General features: G+C 36.0%; 1 protein-coding gene across 1 annotated transcript; it reads left to right on the top strand.

Moving 5' to 3' along the window:
* The first annotated feature begins 12,042 nt into the window (after positions 1-12,042).
* DCL4 (dicer-like 4) lies at positions 12,043-20,697 on the top strand. The gene is made up of 25 exons (XM_079001685.1): positions 12,043-12,418; positions 13,234-13,411; positions 13,638-13,748; positions 13,830-13,970; positions 14,087-14,159; positions 14,259-14,299; positions 14,417-14,560; positions 14,655-14,783; positions 14,879-15,017; positions 15,111-15,225; positions 15,321-15,513; positions 15,697-15,857; positions 15,937-16,143; positions 16,415-16,677; positions 16,757-17,034; positions 17,116-17,546; positions 17,635-17,729; positions 17,809-18,014; positions 18,111-18,320; positions 18,392-18,853; positions 18,956-19,228; positions 19,296-19,622; positions 19,690-19,987; positions 20,092-20,209; positions 20,296-20,697. Exons 1-25 carry the CDS (start codon positions 12,258-12,260, stop codon positions 20,447-20,449), a joined length of 4,908 nt encoding a protein of 1,635 aa, XP_078857811.1. The 5' UTR covers positions 12,043-12,257; the 3' UTR covers positions 20,450-20,697.
* Positions 20,698-21,537: the final 840 nt, after the last annotated feature.

The following is a 21,537-nucleotide window of genomic DNA, read 5'->3' as shown; positions in this document are numbered from 1 at the left end:
GAGTCATGACATGACAATATAATGCTCACGTCGTGAGGCCAGTTGCAGCCCATGCCTACAAATTTTTAGGGTTATTTCCATATTCAAGGATCTTATCTCATAACCTAGGGTATCTTTTTCAGCCTCCCTTCATTTCAAACGAAACCCTAGCCCCATCCTTGAGTTCTTAAGCATTTGGTGGTGTTTTGGTGACTCGAAGAAGAAAGGATCACCTTTGGTGCATAGATCCATCTTGCAAGCTTTATTGGCATCTTCTAGCAACCTCTCTGGACCCTTGTGAGTATTCAAGCTTCATCCTTTATGGTTCCTTGATGCTAGATCTATAGTTTTATGCATTATGGTTCATGATTAGATGTGTTAGAGTGTTGGGACTCCATAAAGTAGGAAACTTTATGGGTACTTAGAGTCCCTTGGTGATTATATGTAGTAGATCTGAAGTTTGGCTGATGTTTGAGCTCATGTTGAGGTTTTGACCTCCTTTTCTTCATAAAATGATCTAACTTGAGCTCAAGTCTTGCATTGGACATGCAAGAGCTTAAAGCATCTACTTTTATGGCTTTTGGGGTGTAAGGAAGTCTTCTAGAGGTGGTAGATTAGTGGCTTAATGGATTAAGGGGTTCAATTCATCAACATACCATGCAGTTAGTTCTTACGACGTGAGGCTATGTATGTCATGTCATGAGGATCAAAGGACCGCGACTATTTTTTTATTTAAGTGGCTCACGACGTGACCAATAGATTGTCACGTCGTGAGGAGCAGTTGACCTGTTGATCGTTGACTTTTGTTGAATTTTTCCCAGTTTGACTTTGAGTCAAACTTGAAGGATTTGGGCTATTGATTAAGATTCTGACATGACTTGGTGCTAGAGGGATTGTGGGAGCAAGTAGCACCAAAAGGGGAGTGTGTCGTAGTGTCTTGGGTTCTTCGTTTAAGGTGAGTTTTCCGCAATGTACCCATGGGTCGAAGGCACCAATGTCGCCCCACTACTTTTGGTTATGTATCCGGGTGGATAACATATTGTGGCGTTGTAGTGAGTTGTTAGATATATTTACATCCTTATATGTTAGGATGTAGTTGTAGTGGTATGTTAGTTATAGTACCAGTAGGTTGATTATCGTCAAGTGGAATGCCCTAAGGATCATATGTAGCCATGTAGGATAGCGTGAGAACCCTTGATCTAGGCTTTCTTGCATGTTCCTTGTTTGGTTTTGACTCTAGAGTAGGATTAACTATTTGGGTGGCTATCTCGCCTCTGATTATGTATGGCTAAGCACCCCATGGAGATTTGCTGGTAGTGGAGCAGTGTGCTGTGAGGGGTCTAGTATGCGGTAGTGAGTCTTCTTATTACTTTAACTATGTGGTATTTAAGTATTTGACCATATATATCTTTATTGTTGTTTGATTCTTTGTCTAAATTGTATTGCTGATAATCCCTGGATTGCTAATAATACCCAGTGTTGCTGATAACTCGTGAACATGTTGTTAATTTACAGGGTGTGCTGTTAGCCCACTAGGATTGTTGATAATCCCTAGGGTTGTTGATAACCCATAACTGTTTATTATGTTGTGATGTACGTATATTTTGGGGGAACTCATTAATCTTTGTGCTTACCCAGCGGTTATTGTTTACAAGTATCATCAGTAATCATGGAAAGGCAAAGGCATACATTCATCAGCAGCAATGAATATTTCATGTTTACTATAATACTTTGATTTTAAACAATGTACTTTGGAACAGTTGGTTTTCTTAACTTGTATTTTGAAAATGAGAAATTTTTCCTTAATTAAAAATTAAAATTTTGGTTGTGAAAATGGTACGTGTAACGACCCAAATTTTCACGTCCAAAAATTTCGTTTATAAAACATTACGTAGAAAACATTAATAATTAAAACATTGTTTAATTGAACCATTTCACATCGAAAACCAAATTGAAATCCACAACATTTGATTAACCAAAATATCAGAGTGTCAATCCCAGAATAAACTCGTAACTGCAGAAACAAGAGAGTGTGTGTGACATGCTGCTACCGCGCCGACTCCTTTCCCCTAGCTGAGGAGGTACATGAAACCAAAACTGAAAACGTAAGCACAAAGCTTAGTGAATTCCCCCACTGTACCCCATACCATATAACCACATAACATACATAAATTGTCAGGCATATCTGGGTGCCCGACCTACCCCTTCGGTCCTCTCGACCGGACGTTGCCTAGCATACCTGGGTGCTGGCCTCCCCTTCGGTCCTCTCGACCGGATACTGCCTAGCATATCTGGGTGCTGGCCTCCCCTTCGGTCATCTCGACCGGATACTGCCTAGCATATCTGGGTGCTGGCCTCCCCTTCGGTCCTCTCGACCGGATACTAGGGAACTATTTCTCCCCCTCTACTACTACCACATAACATGTATCACAGTATCAGAATCTATCTAGTATGGCTGGGTATGACTACCCCTTCGGCCCTACTGACCGGATATCTTGAGGGCTATCTCCCCTTACTGTCACTGGCATATAACATCATCTCATACTAGCACATAAACATAACACAAGTAGTAGTAATCCCTAGATGAATATCACAAAGACAATCATCTACACACAACTCCTACTGGTGAGCCGGCGTTGTGGCCGTAGACCCACCGCTACTGGAAGGTAACTCACCTCGAAGTAGCTGTTGATTTGGTCGGGAACTGACTGCCTACTGCTGCTCTAGAAATCCTCCGGCTGCAATTCCCACAACATACTCAATCAATTGTTGCTAACTGTCCTTTGGGTAAAATGACCATTTTACCCCTGATCATGTCATAAGTCAAAGTCAGAGTCAACTTTCAGTTGACCCGACTTGCCGAGTTGGCTCTCCAACTCGCCGAGTCCCTAACCAATTGATTGTCCTGGATCCCGTCCCTACTCGTCGAGTTAAGCGTTGACTCGACGAGTTCTTCTTCTAAACTGAGATTCAAGTCCTTCATCCTACTCGCCGAGTTGTATGAACAACTCGTCGAGTTCATCTTCATCCGATGAACACTTATGTTGTGACTCGCCGAGTTGTATGAACAACTCGCCGAGTCTGTTCTTGATCTAAGGAGATTGCCTTGAACTCGCCGAGTCAGGGCATGGACTCGCCGAGTTCCTCCATGGATGAGTTTGGCTTCCAACTCACTGAGTCACACCCCGTGACTCACTACTCACACTCGACACAACGAAAAGGGGACAACTCGAAGACTCGCAAGCAGACTTGCCGAGTCGGATGAACGACTCGCCGAGTCGGATGAACGACTCGCCGAGTCGTCGCCATGCAATCACTATATACGCGATTTTGCTCGATTCCAGTCTATGCCATTCACAGATCAGGGTTCCTAGAGCATGAATGACTCGTAAAGTTTCCAACTTTACGTGTAGATACTCACCAATGAGGGATTTAGGGCTCAAAATGCCTCAAAAGGGTAGATCTAGGGTGAACAAGCAATATGGGTCCATAAAGGCAACGGATCTGAGCTCCTGGAGCTCAATCATGCCTAGATCTAAAGGCCAATCAACTTATTACGAATTATATTGCACATACAAGCTTGGGGAAGGGCTCAAGAAAGACTTAATGGAATAATAAGCATAGAATCATAGGGAAAACGGGTTATACCTCAAGGGAATCACTGAGAGGACACTAAGATGCTTGGCTTCCTTCCCTTCCTCTTGATCTACTCCTCTTCCTTCTCAAATCCTTCAAGAACACACAAGGATGCTTCAAACTCTCACGGGAATAAGCTTTGAACGAGGGTTAGGGGCTCTGAGGGTGAATGGGGTTGGCTTGGGGCGGAAATGAAAGATTAAATAGGGTGCAAACCCTTGGAAATTAGGGTTTCATCGGACAACGCGGACTCGCCGAGTCGCCAACTTAACCGCGTCCCAAGTCTCGTCTCTACTCGGCGAGTCGGGCCTCCAACCCGCCAAGTCCAAGGCCAAAATACAAAATACTTAGATAAATCTTGCATACCAGGAACCAGGTGCTACAGTACGTTACAAGTTGGTATTAGAGCCTCATTTTAAAGGATTTGGATGAACACTCGTGGCATTCCAAACTTAAACTATGAAGTTAAGAGTTTTTATAAACCTTTTTAAAATAGATTCGTTTCAAGAGCATAAAAGAGAATATGTGATGTGCACAGTCAGCCGGAGCTCGGAAAAAGTGATTTCCCAAAGTATCCATGCTTGCTTTATATATGTTGTGTTTGAGTTGTTGTTATATGTGTTTTAGTATGATGTGCATGCTATAAGTTAGACTAAGGATCTACTCAGGATTGCATGCTAGAGTGCCTATTTAGGATAGATGCCTTTTTTCTAATGTATGAGTTGTTAAATATGCAGGATAGTGAGTTGACATTGGTAGAAGTTTATGTGGCAGCTGATAGCAAGGTGGGAGTGAGTATTGCTAGTGATCTTATGATAGTGCTAGAGTCTGCTAGTATGAGTACTTATGTATGAGGAAGTCTAAGTTAGGAATCTAGGAAATTTGTGGTGGCTTTTCGAAGCATATGGGTATGCTAATACAACTTACAATGGTGGAGTTCCTAGAAAAGCATTCTAGTGTGTGCTCGTACGTGAGAAGAATCCTAGAATTAGAGAGTCTATGATAGGTGGTAGTGTATGTATCTAAGATTAATAGTGGTCTGGTATAATGGCTTAGAGACTTTGAGGCAATTCTCAGGACACGTACGGATAGGTGTGGAAGGTAGTAGGGGGCCATACTACTGAAAGCATAGGATTCGTATGGAGATCGTGAAGTTTTAAAAAGGTTTCTACAGAACTAAGAAAGGGTAGATAGTATGGTATAGCATTAGTGTAATTGCATTCGTTCTTGTCATTATCGGCCTGTCGGCTATGATTGTTCAGAATGAGATCGGTAAATTGTTTTGCCCGTGGAAGTTTGGATCAAGTTTTTGTAGACCAGTGTAAGTTAGTTGATTCAAAGGTCTCATTGGCCTTGCATGAAGTAGTGTCAAACTGAGTCGTAAGACTCAATGAGGAAGCTGCTATGACGATCGACTCGAGGATTGTAGCATAAGGTTGAGGGTCAGCCGATGGCAAAGGATGTTACTTTCTATAACCGGGTTGTGTCTTTCATGCCTCCTGTGCTCGAGAGAGGAGGGAGATCGAATGTGGGTCATTTAATGGTTGAGATATGAGATGGTGATCCCCTCATCGGTGCTATTATAATAAGGTGAAGTTTAGTTCGTAGTAAATCGTCTCTATTAGTAGCGAAGGGTTGCTTTAGACTCGATGCAACATCTTGTTTTGAGGTACTTTCACTTTTGACCCTTATATTGATATGTATTACATTTTGGTCCTTAAAATGTAAGATTTATGGCTAGGAGTATTGCAATTTTTGGAACTATGGGGTGGAGCCACGTATGCTAAGCGTATGTTTGCGTATACATGGCGTACGGGGTGAAGTCTCAAACCCTAATATTTAGGGTTTGGACCCTATTTATTCTTCATTACTCTAAAACATGGCTCCTTTCATCAGCCTCCATCCTCACAAAACATTTTTGCAAACCCTAATCTACCTTGTGATCATTTTTAAGCTTGTGTGTGTTTTCTGTCTTTGAAGAAAAAAGAGGGAAGTAGAGACCATCGTAGAGGAGTGAAGCACCTTAGATCCAAAATCACATCATCCTGTGACATCACTTGGAGGTATAAATTCTGAAATCGGTGAAGCTATACTCAGATCTTGTTTTGGGCTTGATTTTATGTTCTTTTGGTATTGTAAGATTGATATTATGAGTAAGGGTTATTCTAATCCGTTTGAGTTGTCCTTTCAGAGTTTTTGGAGCCTCCTGAGTCATAAAAATGTAATATTGGATGTTCTTTTTCCTCCATGCAAGTGTTGAGGTGTCTTAATGGAATAAGAAGTTAGGTTTTTAGCTCTTGGGACTTGCCTAGCCATGGAAAGTCATAAAGGTGGAAACTTTATGATTGGATCCTTGTTTTGAGCCTAGATCTGTATTTGAAAGGAAAAAGTCTTAATGAATTAAGCATGACTTAAAGGGAAAGTTGGTTGTGGAGTATGTTGGGCATGCTTCAGAGTACGCTAAGCGTACTCCCTTAACCCCCCCGATGATAGAACGTGAGTACGTTGGGTGTATAACTCAGTACATTGGCTATACTCAGCTGGGTCGAATCGGTTGACTTTTTGGAATTTTGGATTTTACCTAATTTTAATCAAGTTTGACCTAGGGGTATTTTGGGTATCTTGAATTGTGTTTGAGAATTGGTCATTTAGATGGATAAGTGACAGTTAGAGTTGAGATTCAGAGTCGGAACCTCATCAACTATTGTTCAAATTAAGAGGTTAGTCTGCCTCACTTTACTTGTGGGTCGAAGGCACCAAGATCGGCCCATTGGATTGAATATCCTATTATATGATAGTATGTTATTATGTTGTAGAGATCTGTTAAATCAGTATCATGGTATATAGGATGTTAGCATGAGGCAGTGATTTGTAGATCTGCCTGTTTTATTGGTTGACTGGTTATATGTTTATCTGTTATGTATATGTCGACATGTTAGGTTTCGTTGGGTTGAGGCGGTCCTACTTTGTGCTAAATGCAAAGATACTCGGGTCGGACCGGATAGACTGTAGGCCCTACGAGGTGGTCTAGTCATGCTGAAGGCCCGGAGAGCGGTCCAGATAGGTTGTGGGCCATGCGAGGGGTCTAGTCATGTCGAAGGCTCGGAGAGCGGTCCATATAGGTTGTAGGCCCTGTGAGGTGGTCCAGTCAGACTGAAGGCCCAGAGAGCATTCCGGATAGGCTATAGGCCTTGTGAGACGGTCCAGTCATGCTGAAGGCTCGGAGAGCGGTCCAGATAGGTTGTAGGCCTGCGAGGTGGTCCAGTCATGCCAAGGACTTGGAGAGCGGTCTAGATAGGTTGTAGGCCCCATGAGCGGTTCAGTTAGGCTAAAGGCTCATTTATGCATGTTGTTGTTTGTTATGGGTGGTACTTTGGGGGAACTCACTAAGCGTTGGCTTACAATTTTTTGTTATGGTTTCAGGTACTTCCGAGGATCTTGTGAAGGCGAAGGCGTGACCATACACATCCTGATTTTTATGTTGTTGATCTTGGGAAACTCTGAATTTAAATAATATTTTGGAAACCATGGTTTTGTAAACACGTTTACTAGTAAATGGGTTGTTTTGAAAAGTTTAAATTGGTTTTGATTTTTTAGACGTTACAAGTTGGTATTAGAGCCTTGGTTTGATCGTATTGAATGAACACTCATATGAATCCATTCTCAAACTAAGGAAATGCAAAGGTTTTAAAAATGTTTTTCAAAATTGTTTTCAACAATAATCAAGAAAGGATGTGATGTGTACTATTAACCAGAGCCAGTAAGTAGACCCCAAATTACCACATTGTTATATGCTATTATGTTTATGGTAGAACAACATGCTAGTTGTAGGATAGGGATTTTCAGGAATTGCATGATATAATTGTCTGATGTATGATGCCCTATTTTCCTATAGAGTTTTCTTGCTCATTGTTATATGACTCTTTCGGGTGTGAATTAACTATTAATTTAATACGCTAAGTCACATGCTGCATGGGTTAAATAATTTTAGAATGAAGGGTTTGGCCCTATTGCGGAACTCTTGTATGAGTCCAACCGTTGTAGGTTTGAATCTTTTAAGCTAGTATTATGTAAGTTATGTCGCATGTGATTGTATTCAAGCAGTAGTTAGTTGGCACATAGGCTTTTGATGTCCAAACAAGTCAATATTAAAACATCACACCATAAATGAGTAACCTACAATAGTAAAAACCCAAAAAGTAGTCAAACTCTGAGTTCTGATAATAGCTATGAAGCTTCAAAATGCATATATTCGTATAAATTTTGTGACAAATTAGAAAAGAGTTTATGTAGTTTGTTACAGACAATCTGATCAAAGTTTTATGATGTATATCAATTTTAAACTTGATAATCAACCAATTTACATCATAAAGCAATTCTACGACTAACTCTTTAACAAAATCAACATATCGATCAGTCCGTACAACACAATATATATTTACCTTAGTGATAAAAGTTTCATGTTCTTCAGCCTTTTGAGCGATCTTAACAACTTGTTTTGATAAGATCTCCTTCGTTCTCTTTTCTTTGAGCAACTTTCTAACACAAACAAACAAATTCCCAATTCAAAACTTAGAAATATTATGTAAACAATCTACAAAAACAAACAAAATCGAACTCATAATCATACCATGGATCGATCTTTTAACCTCTGCTTCACTCCTTGAAACCGATGCCCATTCAATTGATAATCATCCGCATCTTTAGTGCTCGACATGTTTTATTTCTCTTGAGATGTTGAAAGAGGTTACTCGATTGAAGTAATTAAGAAAATTTGCTCACACTTGTCGTTGCCTTCGATGTTAAATGGAGAAGAAGATCTCGAAGTGAAAGAGATAGATCTACAGATCAAATCAAACTACAATTAAGAGCTTGAAATCCAGCAAAGCAGAGAGAGAGAGAGAGAGAGAGAGAGAGAGAGAGAGAGAGAAAGAGAGAGAGAGAGGAGTTTATCAAGATACCTGCAAACAATATCGAAGATCATGATAGAAAATGAAGAATACTTGCTAAATTTCAACATTTGTTATGAGCAATCAGGGACGGGGTGAGCAATCAGAACTCGGAACATACCAATTCAGAGAGCTAGCAGGGGTAGTGTCAAGGCAGAGCTATAGGAGTACCTGTAAGAACCAAGCGGAGCTGCAAAGGCCCCGACGTGTTTACCTTCTTCGCCTCTTAGCTGCCTCACTGCCAATGAATGGATGAACAACGAATTCGAAGTATACAATTACGAATTAAGGTTAGGTTACGTTCTTCATTCAATATGTTGTTGTTGCAGGCTTGCAAGGTGCAAGTTGTGACCGACTAACTTATAGGAATTTAGCGGGCTTCACAATCAGTTTCATAGTTCTCACTTCACAAATAATGAATTGGGCTGGCCTGATAATTAATAGAGTTTGTGTCCTGTGCGTTTTACACATCTATGATTTTTATATAAAAATTAATATATATTAAATTAAAAGTAAATATAATTGCATATAAAAAATTAATTTGTATATATATAAATTCTACGGTCCGGTTCGGTTCTTATACGGTTTGAAAATTTTGAAACTGTAAGCCAAACCGTTCATTACGGTTTGAAAAGTTTGAAGTGGTAAGCAAAACTGTAAAGAAAAATACAAACCGCCAACCCAAACCGATGATTGGTTTCACAGTTTCAAACCAGACCGTGAACACCCCTAGTATGTAGTGCTCATGTGGTGTTTTTGCAAGTGTTGGGGGAGTATCATTATGAGTGATTATAGATGTAGCATGTCAGTTTGGAAGGATAGTCACTTTCGAGAGAGTGAGGATAGGATATATGCATATCCTAGTTGTTGTATTGGTTTTGGGTGGTTGTGATGATCATTTAGACAAATACGGATTGGTATAGAAGCTAGTTATTGAACACATAACATTCCAAAAATGAAACAAATGTCTTTGCCATCTTAACCACAACAAATTTTATTATTATATGGACATGTAGATATATACATCAATAAAAAATTGTCATCTTAACTACAACAAATTTTATTATTATATGGACACGGTAGATATATGCATCAATAAAAATAAATTCATAAATATTGGAGCCCCAAATGGTTATTGGGCCCGAATATGTTGCTCAATTTGTCCTATCTTCTGGGTCCGGCCTACCAATAGGAAACATCGTCCTGTGTCCTAGCTTGTTATTGTCGGCAAGGTGCCAACGAAATGTTTTTGCCGTTGAAATTTGAGACTTTTTTTTTTGCATTTATATACACATCAACTTCTCATCATTTGTACTACTCGTCTTTAAATGCAGTCTCCTCTAAACAATTTTTACATTCAAAATGTCTTCCTACAACTAAAGAAATAACCAAAATGTTCCCGACTCTTCCACCTTAAATGTTTCCAATTCAAATTTAAGTTACAATCAGTCATGTTATTTTTTATTTTTAGTTTTTATTTACGTAATTTTCTTTCTTTTGGTTAATAGAAACTTAAGTTTTATTTTAATTATTATTCATGTTTTTATTAACAAGTAAAATAAATTTTACATTTAAAGAAAAAGTTGGATGATAAGGATGACAAACCACATTCTACTCATAGGAAAAAAAAAAAAAAATACTAATAATGACAAAATTTATGTGACAACCGACAACCTATTTTTATGATTTTTGGCTATTGTTGAAAAATCTTTGAAAAAATGGTCATTACAAGTCATTTTCTCTTAAAAAAAATCAAAATTTTCTAACTATCTTACTTTAGAGATTAATTTTTTATTTATCTTAAGACATATAATCATCTATCAAAATTTGTGCTAAAAAACAGATTTTTTATTTTTTGAAAATTTATTAATCCAATTTTCATACAAATAGCGTGTTAAGATTTTGGCCCATATTTGGTTGTGAATGGGATAGAAACTGTCGTGTCCTTCCGTATTGGAATCCATTTCTCATTCCATTTTATCACATTGCCAAACAATTCGTTTCTATTAATTTTTGCCCCAAATCTCATGTATTTTTATCTATTTGTTACAAACAGGTTATTACAAAAATCTATGTATGCCAATTAAAATGAATGATTAAAATTGATAATCACCATATATGCTGATAATCAACCACCATTTAAACTGATAATGAGACACCATATTAACATCTTTATTTGTATGTTCATTAAAAATTTCAAATAGATTTTTCGCATTATAATTTAACATCTACAAAAACAACCCTTGATTCATATTTGAATAAATTGCATAAATTGATAATCAAAATTTGCTTATTTTGTCGTTTAAAATCATCATTTTTTTTTCTCCCAAAATAAAGGCTGGAATTTCAATTATTTAAGATAATGAATTTAAACCAGATTTTATTACAAATAATTTTTTTTTATATTATTTAGTCATTCTTGGTTTTGATATTTTTTAATGAGAAATCTTCGAAAAAATTCTAACATTTTATCTTAATTTACGAAAAAGTCCCAAACTAAAATTTGTTTACGAAAAAACATAAATTGTAAGTAAAAATGACAGATTTGACCATTTTCCGGTTTACCGGTTTCATTAATTATCTGGTTTCATTAAAGTCTTGTTATTTTATCATAATTTACAAATAAATACAAACTAAAATTTAATGATGATTTGACCATTTTCTTCTTGTAACATACATTTTACCGATTTCATTGCTCACCTGGACGCCTAGTCGTTAAATGAGCTGATAAAATGGATATATTAGGTTATATAATGCTATATTGACCATAAAACTTGATATACTGATCTTTTTAGGAACATAAATGCATCAAAAAAAAGACTGCAATAATTATGAGTTGCTAACCAAATTACTTGTAACCCAAAATTTTAGAAAATAAAATAAAATAAAAAATGAGAATTTGTATTAATTACCAAAATAGGTATGTGAGGCAATTCACTGTTCATTCCATGTAAGCATAGTCATTTTTTAAGTTTTCATACTTGGGTTCTTTTTACATTTTTCTCCCTTTATTTTTTTTTTTTATATTTTATACCCTGAACTAATTTTGATATAACAATTTTTATCCTTATAGTTTTAAAATTTATATATATTTATATTTTTTCTCCTTAATTAATTTTTATTTAACAGTTTTCACACATTATAATTTTAAAGTTAAATTATTAGTATTTTATACATTATAATGTCAATTGTTTGTATCCATATTTTATTTTGATATTTTTGTGCTCCACTTTACATGATTTAATTATCTCAATGATATATATAGTATCAAACTACATTTTTTAACATACCGGATCTTCCGCAGCAACAGACGGATAGTCTAAACCCTAGTTTATATAATTGGTTAACTTAAATAAATAAAAATTGCTTATTTTTATTACGATTTCGAAACAATTAAAAAATAAAAAAACAATAAAACCAAACTTATGAAGAAACTCTCTCAACTCCTGCAGGACCTGGTCATACAAAACCTTACTCAGTCGTCATCATCACTATGCACCTTCAACCCCACTCTCCCGCAAAACCAAAAACTCACACATCGTCTTTCTCTCTCTAGAAACTAGAATCTAATATATTCTCTACTCTACTCTCTCTCTCTCTCTCTCTCTCTCTCTAGAGACCTGATTGATTGCGAAATAGTTACTTTATTCCATGTCTTAGTCTTTAAGTTTATCGTCAACGAAGAGTCAAACCATGGGGCACATTAGCGAGAACATTAATGTCATGGGAGCATTCGAAGCGATGTCGATCGGCAGCACAATTTTTAATGGGGGAAACGAAGAAGACGAGGGATCGACTATGTCGGAAACCCAATTGCCGCAAACCGGAAAGGATCCGAGAAGAATTGCGAGAGGGTATGCCAGTTTGTGCTTTAGTTTTTGCTTTGTTATTTGATTTTTCTTTACTAATTCTTCATAGTATCTTCATTTGTTTACTTTTGATTAGTGATAGAATATAGTTTATATCTTTCACAACTACCACATTATAGTTTTTTTTTTTTGTTATTTATTTCTTTATTTATGTTTTTTTTTCTTGAAATTATGTTCTTGTTAAATATATACTTTTGAATGTGAAATTCATTACTTCATCAGTTTATTCCGTGATTTTTTTTTCTTTTTAAAAAAAAAAATTACATGTTCTTTGGGTAAAAAGTCATAAGAAATTCTTGATTTTAGATATCTTTTTTACTTAAAATTCTTATTTGTATGTATAGAGTCAAATTCCCTGGGTAAGAAAAGGCTTATGGCGTTTTATTTGTAAATATTTATGTAATTATGTTTAGTGTGTTTCTTGTTATGAAAGAGAAGAACAATCATGTTCTTAATTTTATATTAATTATTACTTCATTCATAAGAATCGTATAATTGGGTTCTTATCTATTTTCTTAAATATACATGGATGCTATCTTCTTTAATTTATTGCATAAAGTTCTTTAATTAGTTACATAATTATAATTCTTGGCTTATAATATCATGTTACTTATTAAATATTGTGTGTTAAAAGTTGATTATCGGATCATTTAATTAGTTCACATATCTTTCAGACATCATTTATCCAGTGCATATGTTGAGAACAGAGGAAAATTGTGTTACAGAATGATATGAATTTTTGAATCAAAAGATTTCATGGTTACTCTTTTATATTGTTCCCCTTTGTTTTTTTATTGCAGTTACCAGATTGAATTATGTCAAAAGGCTTTAATGGAGAACATTATAGTGTATTTAGAAACAGGTTGTGGCAAAACCCACATTGCTGTTTTACTTATTTATGAGATCAAACGCCAGATGAACAAGTCCCAAAAGGAGATATGCATTTTTCTTGCTCCCACTGTGGCTCTTGTTGAACAAGTTAGTAACTTTCCTTTGTTTCCTTCTTTACCCTTTGTTCCTTTCTTTTTTCCTTTAAAAAGTGTTGTTTGATATATTTGAGAAGCTTTTCACTTTTACTACTAGTATGTGGCCTTGATGATGAAAATTGAAGACTTAGAACCAATAATTATTCATTTTGACTGGTCAAACTTAGATTTTATTGTGAAATATTCTTCTTGTTCCTTATCATACTTTGTTTATGCAGCAAGCCAAGGTTATAAAAGATTCTTTAGATGTAGAAGTTGGAATCTATTGTGGGAGTTCTAATCGTTTGAAGGGTCATCATGATTGGGAGAAGGAATTGGAACAACACGAGGTTTGTTGCTTTAATTTGACAAAGGGTATATTTGTAATTTCAACATCGAAATTATTGACTCTTGATCTTGATAATGTACAGGTCTTTGTTATGACCCCACAAATCTTGTTGCATAATTTATCACACTGCTTCATTAGGATTGAGCACATTGCCCTTCTTATATTTGATGAGTGCCATTATGCACAAGTTGAAAGCAATCATCCTTATGCTGAAATCATGAAGGTAATAATTAATTACATGTTTCTTGATGTTTCTCTTTCATGCTTTGAATATATTTTGGTCAATGCATTTGAGTTTTTTTTTTTTTTTTTTTTTTTTTTTTTTTTGAATTGATGCAGATATTTTACAAACCAGGTGTTGCTAAACTTCCCCGTATATTTGGCATGACTGCATCACCAATATTTGGAAAAGGTAATATGATCATGTTTGGCATATTTTTGTATTGTATATTAGATAGGTAAAAATATTTACTTCATCTAAATGTTTAGCGTATCATTATTGTCTTATTAGGTGCTTCAATTGGTAGTCTTGAGACCTTACTTCATGCCAAGGTGTGTCATCTATGTCACAAGATTCATTTTCTGCCGATAATTATTCATTTTTCACAATAATTAAATTAATGAAAACTGATTTAAATTCAACATTTTCATTATCGAACATTTTTATAGGTTTATACTGTTGAAGCTAGGGAAGAGCTAGATCGATTTGTGTCATCCCCTAAAGTTAATGTCTACTATTATGGCACTACCATAAGCAATTCATTAAGCCCTCATGTTACTTATTCTGCAAGACTTGAAACGATAAAGGCTGAGGTAAAATCTATTTTATGTCTTTTTTCGATTAAATTTTTGCTCAATTATACAATTAACAACCCATTGCTAATTATGTGTTTTATTTGCATATTAGTGTATGTTAGCTTTGATCACAAAGATTGAGGATCCTTCTATTCTTAAGAACACCAAAAAGGCACTTCAACGTCTTCATGGAAATCTATTGTTTTGTCTTGAAAATCTTGGCCTTTGGGGAGCATTACAAGTAAGTTCTCATTGCACTATTGGTCATACTTGTGATTTTGTTTATAAACCCTAAACTCTAAACCACTAAATATGATTTTGTTTCAAATTGTGAAGGCATGTCGGATTTTATTGAAAGGAGATCTGGTTGAGAGAAATGAAGTTATCGAGGTAAATGAGGAATGTAGTGATGATATTCTATGTGGAAGTTTTCTATCACAAGTTGCTTCATACTTCACTTCCGAATGCAAAAAAGGTACATTTTCTTTTTTCCAAAAAGCATTTCTCCTTTAAGTTGTTCTTTCTGCATTAAGTCAAAAAGAAGCACTCATATATAAGCTTCTTCTAGATCACCCTATTGAAGCAAACTGCATGGAAGCTGATTTATCATCCGTGGAGGCTTTGAAAGTTCCGGATTTCTCTTGGAAGCTCTTACGACTTATCCAAATTCTTTCCAATTTTAGGTTTGTAACACATGGGAAGAAAAAGCAATCAACTTTTGAAACTCTTTTTTCACCACTAAACAATCTTTTTTACATATATATGTTGTTATTCCCAGGGCAATACCGGATATGAAATGTATAATATTTGTGAATAGAATCATAACCGCTAGATCGTTAGCATATGTCCTTCAACAACTTAGGTTTTTGTCCGCATGGAGGTGTAGTTACCTTGTTGGGGTCCACTCAGGGCTCAGAAATATTTCACGAAAAAGCACAAACGCCATTTTAGAGAAGTTTCGTTCTGGTGAGGTATGCATTATGCTACTTTACACCTATTTTGTTTCTTTACATAAAGAGGTCATGTCACAGCGTGTCAGTGTCACGGTCAGTGTCTGTTATGTTATGTTATGTCATGTCATGCATAACAAGTGGAGCCTCATTTTACAAATATGTTTTTGCATAAAGAGGTAATTTAGGGTTTTGTTATGGCAGTTGAATTTGTTAGTAGCAACAAAAGTGGGAGAGGAAGGGCTTGATATCCAAACATGTTGTCTTGTTATAAGATTTGATCTTCCGGAAACCGTTGCTAGTTTTATACAATCAAGAGGTCGTGCACGCATGCCACAATCTGAATACGCCTTTTTGGTAGATAGGTAACACCCTTTTCTTTTTTTGGTTTTAATATAAACCCTACCCCTATATTCTATATCTTAAACTATAACATATTTGCAGGGGGAACCAAAAAGAGATGAATTTGATACAGAACTTCACCAAGGATGAAGCCAATATGAACAATCAAATATCTTCACGATCATCAACTGTGAAATATGTTGATTTTGAGGAGAAAACATATACAGTTGATTCAACTGGTGCCACCATTAGTTCAGGATCTAGTGTCTCGTTACTTCACCGATATTGCTCCAAACTCCCACATGATGAGTAAGATTTTCTTTTCTACATCTTTGGAACCATAAGTTTCTTGCATTTATTTGCATGTTAATATATTCTAGAGTAAATTACATTTTTGTCCCCCAGGTATAGCTGATATTTGCAAATTTTGTCCCCAAAAAGTTTTCTTTTGCGACTTTTGTCCTTATTTGAGGTTTTTGTAACGCTTTTGGTCCTTGTAGTTGTTACAAGTAAATTAGCTAGTTTATGCTTGTGTTACTAATCAACATTCTAAACTTAGTAATTTTATTTTTATGTATAGATTCTTCAACCCTAAGCCACGGCTATATTACTTTGATGATGCGGAGGGAACAGTTTGTTACATAATTCTTCCCGCAAATGCCCCTATCCACCAAATCATAAGTTTGCCTCAACCATCTCGTGAAGCTGCAAAAAAAGACGCCTGTTTAAAAGCATGCCAACAGTTGCATCAATTGGGTGCCTTAACCAACTACCTCTTACCCGATGATGAAGTTGATGAAGACACCCAAGATTCTTCTGATTCTGATTCCGATTCCGATGAGGGTTAGTTTCATAAATGAAACAAGTTATAATCTTTATTTAATAGTAAATCTTTATTTAATTTAATGAAATCTGTGAACAGAGGATAACTCACGAAGAGAGCTCCATGAGATGCTTGTTCCCTCTGCTCTTCGAGAACCCTGGATTAAATCCAAACGTACAATGATTCGTCTCAACTCCTACTTTATAAAATTTAGCCCTTCTCCTGCTGATAGACTTTATAAAGATTTTGGTCTTTTTTTAAAAGCACCAATCCCTCAAGAGGCCGAAAGAATGAAACTTGATCTCCATTTGGCTAAGGGTCGATCTGTCTTGACCGAAATCGTGCCATGTGGCGCTTTCACATTCAACAACAACGAGGTAATCATATTACAGTGTCAATATCAGTGTCAGTGTTAGTGTCAGTGTTAATAATATATCTATGATAATTTATTTATACAGATTGTGTTAGCGGAGAGGTTCCAAGAGATGTGGCTAAAGGCGATAGTGGACAAGTCGGATTTTGCTTCCAGTTTTGTCCCTTTAGGAAAAGATGATGTCAGCAATTCCGTCTCGACATTCTACTTAATGCTACCTGTGACTGTTGACCGAGGAGGATCGATGAGTGTTGACTGGAAGCTGATTACAAGATGTTTATCATCACCGATTTTTAAATCTCCACGAGATATTGCGTTTGATCAACATCAACCTTTTTGTTTGGATGATTGTTTGTATCTTGCAAATGGGCCCACACGGATTGATGACATAGTGAATAGTTTGGCTTATGTTCCATGCAAAGATACGTTTTTCTTTGTCTCGGATGTTCTTCATGACAAGGACGCGTTCAATCTTTTTAAAGAAGACACAAATTATGTTGACCACTATGCGGAAGTGTACGTCTTTGCCTTTTCCAATTGTAAATTTACGTAATTGCCCCTTGTGAGAATCGAGTTATTTACTACTTTCCTAATTTATGAACAGATTCGGTATCAAAATGTCGCACCCCAACCAACCTCTTTTAAAAGCCAAACAACTCTTTCGATTGGACAACTTGTTGAGGAAGAGAGGGAATGCTGGTAAAGCTGTAAACCAGTTTTTAATTATGTCTTCTTCTAAACCCTAAACCCTAAACCCTGATCCTGATATTTGAAACAGAGCCACGAGAAAAGGAGGAGCATTTTGTAGAGATACCTCCTGAAATATGTGTTGTGAAAATTCTTGGTTTTTCAAAGGACATTGGAAGTTCATTGTCATTATTGCCTTCAATTGTACACCGATTGGAAAGCTTTCTTGTTGCAATTGAACTGAGGCATAGGCTCTCTGCTTCATTCCCAGAAGGCTCACAAGTTTCTGCAGATCGTGTATGGATACTTGATAATACTTTCGTTTGTTCTTATTACACCATTGTTTCCTCTTTTTTATGAGCTAAAGAGATTATTGTGTTTTGGATTTATCAGATTTTTGAAGCAATTACTACAGAGAGATGCAATGAACGGTTTTCTCTTGAAAGACTCGAGGTGTTAGGTGATGCGTTTCTCAAATTTGCAGTTGGTAGACACCTCTTTTTGTTGAATCATGCCCTTGATGAAGGACAACTTACAAGAAAACGTTCCAATATGGTTAACAATTCTCATTTATTCAAGCTTGCATTATCCAACAATCTGCATGTAAGACTGTTTCTTTTTCTTTTCCTCTTAAATGTTATTTTTTGAAAACATTTGATGAAATTTTTGTCCAGGTTTATGTACGTGATCAACCATTCGAGCCTTTCCATTTCTACCCTTTGGGTCGAAGATGTTCAAAAATATGCACAGAAGCCACAAGAGTCAGCATCCATTCTTCACATGAGAGCAATTTAACCACAGGTGTAACCACTGAAGTTAGATGCAATAAAGGTCATCATTGGTTACAAAAGAAAACCGTTGCAGATGTTGTGGAAGCTCTTGTTGGAGCTTTTATAGTTGATAGTGGTTTTAAAGCTGCAATTGCTTTTCTTAAGTGGATTGGTATCCCAGTGGACTTCAAAGACTCTCATGTTGCTGATATTTGTGCTTCCAGTGCTATCTTTACTGCACTCAGTGACCAAATTGACATTCCTACCCTTGAAAGTCTTTTAGGCTATCAGTTTCATCATAAAGGTCTTCTCTTACAGGCCTTCTTACATCCATCTTACCATAACAATTATGGTGGTTGCTATCAGGTAAACACCACAAGGCACAATCTCAACCTATTTCTTGCATGTAACTCTATATTTTTACCTTAAACTTGATCAAATGGGGTACTTATGATAACATTTTAACAGAGATTGGAGTTTCTTGGAGATGCTGTATTGGATTACTTGATCACCTCTTATCTTTATTCGGTATACCCAAACTTGAAACCCGGTCAACTCACCGATTTAAGATCCCTTTCAGTCAACAATAATTCATTTGCGGGTATTGCTGTAAATCGATCTTTCTACACATACATGCTATGTGATTCCAATAGTCTTGTCCTGTCTGTGGATAAATATGCCAAATTTTTCAAGACTTCTGCATCAAAAAACGGTGTAGTAGAAACCGTTTCATGTCCTAAGGTAACTTACTATGCTTAAATATTTCATTATATCTTGTATTATAATTAATAATTTTTTTATTTTTCAGGCTCTTGGTGATTTGGTGGAGTCTTGTGTTGGAGCCATTCTACTTGATTCAGGGTTTGATTTGGATGTGGTTTGGAACATAATGATCTCGTTTCTTGATCCTGTGATGAAATTTTCCGCCTTGCAGCTTAATCCAGTTAGAGAACTTCAAGAACTTTGTCAATATTATAATTGGGAATTGACGTTTCCGTCCCTAAAGAAAGACGGGGCGTTTACGGTTGAAGCAATCGTTGATGGAATTGGAGTTAGTGACACTGCTTCTGCTACAAATTTTAATAAAAAAACCGCCAAGAGAATCGCGTGTCAGAAACTGTATTTGTCGTTGAAGGTAAAAAGACCAGTATACCCTTGGGTTCTTTTACATGGTTTTCTTACGTGGGTTTATGGTGTTACAGGACAAAGGTTATAAGACGAAAGTGAAGTCGTTAGAGGAAATCTTGAAATCGAGTAAAAAAATGGAGGCGAAACTGATTGGATACGATGAAATCCCGACAGATATTGATGTTTCACGTGCCAATCAAGCTGTGGACTTGAACTCGGATAAAGTTAGGAATATTCCCATAGAAGGGCATTCTCGTCATTTAAATTCTTCAGTTAAAAGCAGTAGCAGTATTAGACGGTTGTCACAGCCCACGCCTCAAAGAAGCCCTTCATCCTCAGACGTCAGTGATAGCAATTCACAAACTCCTTCAGGTTAAAAAAAAATAATAATTTTGTCTCACTGACAGACATCTGTCTGAGTCCCAGTCCAATCTGTTCTGTCATGTCATGTCATGTAATATCCGGTTTCTTTTCAGGTGACGGGGTGAAGAAATCATCGGCAAAATCACATTTATACGAAATTTGTGCTATCAACTGTTGGAAACCACCTTTGTTTGAATGTTTCCAAGAAATGGGACCCGCCCACCTCAAACAGTAAGTTGAAGCGCATCATGGGTCAATCTGCAACAAGTGTTGTATACTTATATACATGTTTTTTTTTGTATTGTTTTTTCATTTAGGTTTGCATTCAAAGTGACAGTGATAATTGAAGAAGCCTCTAATACAGTCTTGGAGTGTGTAGGAGATCATCGCACTAAAAAGAAAGATGCGGCTGAGTTTGCAGCTCAAGGGGTAATTTGGTACTTAAAGCAAGTCGGGTATTTACAAAATTAGGATCTGGTATTTTTCTATTTTGATCAATGTATGCATATATATAAAACTGGATGTAGTGTAGTGGTAGTTATGACTTGTGTGAGGCAAAGGGTATACATATAGTATAGAGCCCTGTATACACACACACAAAGTCGAGTGTTCCATTTATGAAGCTGTATGCCTAATCTTCATACAATTATGAATGATGTGATGTGTTGTCTTCCTTCTTGTGTATTGGAAGAAGTAGTTAAAAAGAGTTTTTGGTGAAATTTGTAGTTTATTCAACAGTTTCAGTTTTAAAGAAATGTCTGCTTAAGGTCGTAGTGTAGATGTTATCTGTTTATTTGTAAGGTGATTTTGGTTAGCAGTGAAAAATCATTATTGGTATGTATCTGTATGTGTTTGATTGCCCAAAAAATATTGAGTTGGTTTATACTTTATACATAAGATTTCAGGATTATTTTTAAGACCAGGGCCTTGGGTTCAACCATTTAAATGGTTTTTAATTGCAACTTCAACCATTTTAATGGGATCAATTAAAGAGTGAAAGAGTTCTACCATAGTGGTGAAATGGTAGGCATTTGATACTCTTTATAAACCAACATTTTAGTTACGGCACAATTTGATCTAAAGTAGTTTTGATCTAAAGTAGTTCACTAGATGATTTATGTTATTGAAATAGTCTTCATAAATCAATGAATATATGTGCTAATAATTTGTTCCACTCCAATCATCCTCACTATAACCAATAGAAATAACTATTGTCTAGAATCTATAATTTCCATCTCAAAGCACTTATTTGTGCTCGTATGGATGAAATTCTTGTGAAATTTCATTTACAAGTGAATTTGAAGGGTGTTGTAATTGGCACCCGAATTACACATGTCAAAACCATCCGTCATGTTGTTAAATTTATCAGAGCAATTAATCCGTCATCATGTTTTGTTAATTTTGGTATATTTTTAATTATGTAAAGTGTCAGTAGAAGGATTGTTATTTTTATTTATGTAATTAAATAGAAGTGTCGGTAGAATAATTATTAAGTATCAGTTGTGATGTAACATAAAGTGTGTAAACTTCAATAGTCTAGGGGGCTATAATGTAAATAT

Source organism: Lactuca serriola, chromosome 5 (assembly GCF_051521515.1).
Source record: "Lactuca serriola cultivar US96UC23 chromosome 5, Lser_US96UC23_V15, whole genome shotgun sequence".
Classification (NCBI taxonomy): domain Eukaryota; kingdom Viridiplantae; phylum Streptophyta; class Magnoliopsida; order Asterales; family Asteraceae; genus Lactuca; species Lactuca serriola.
This window is presented reverse-complemented; position numbering and strand designations above follow the sequence as displayed.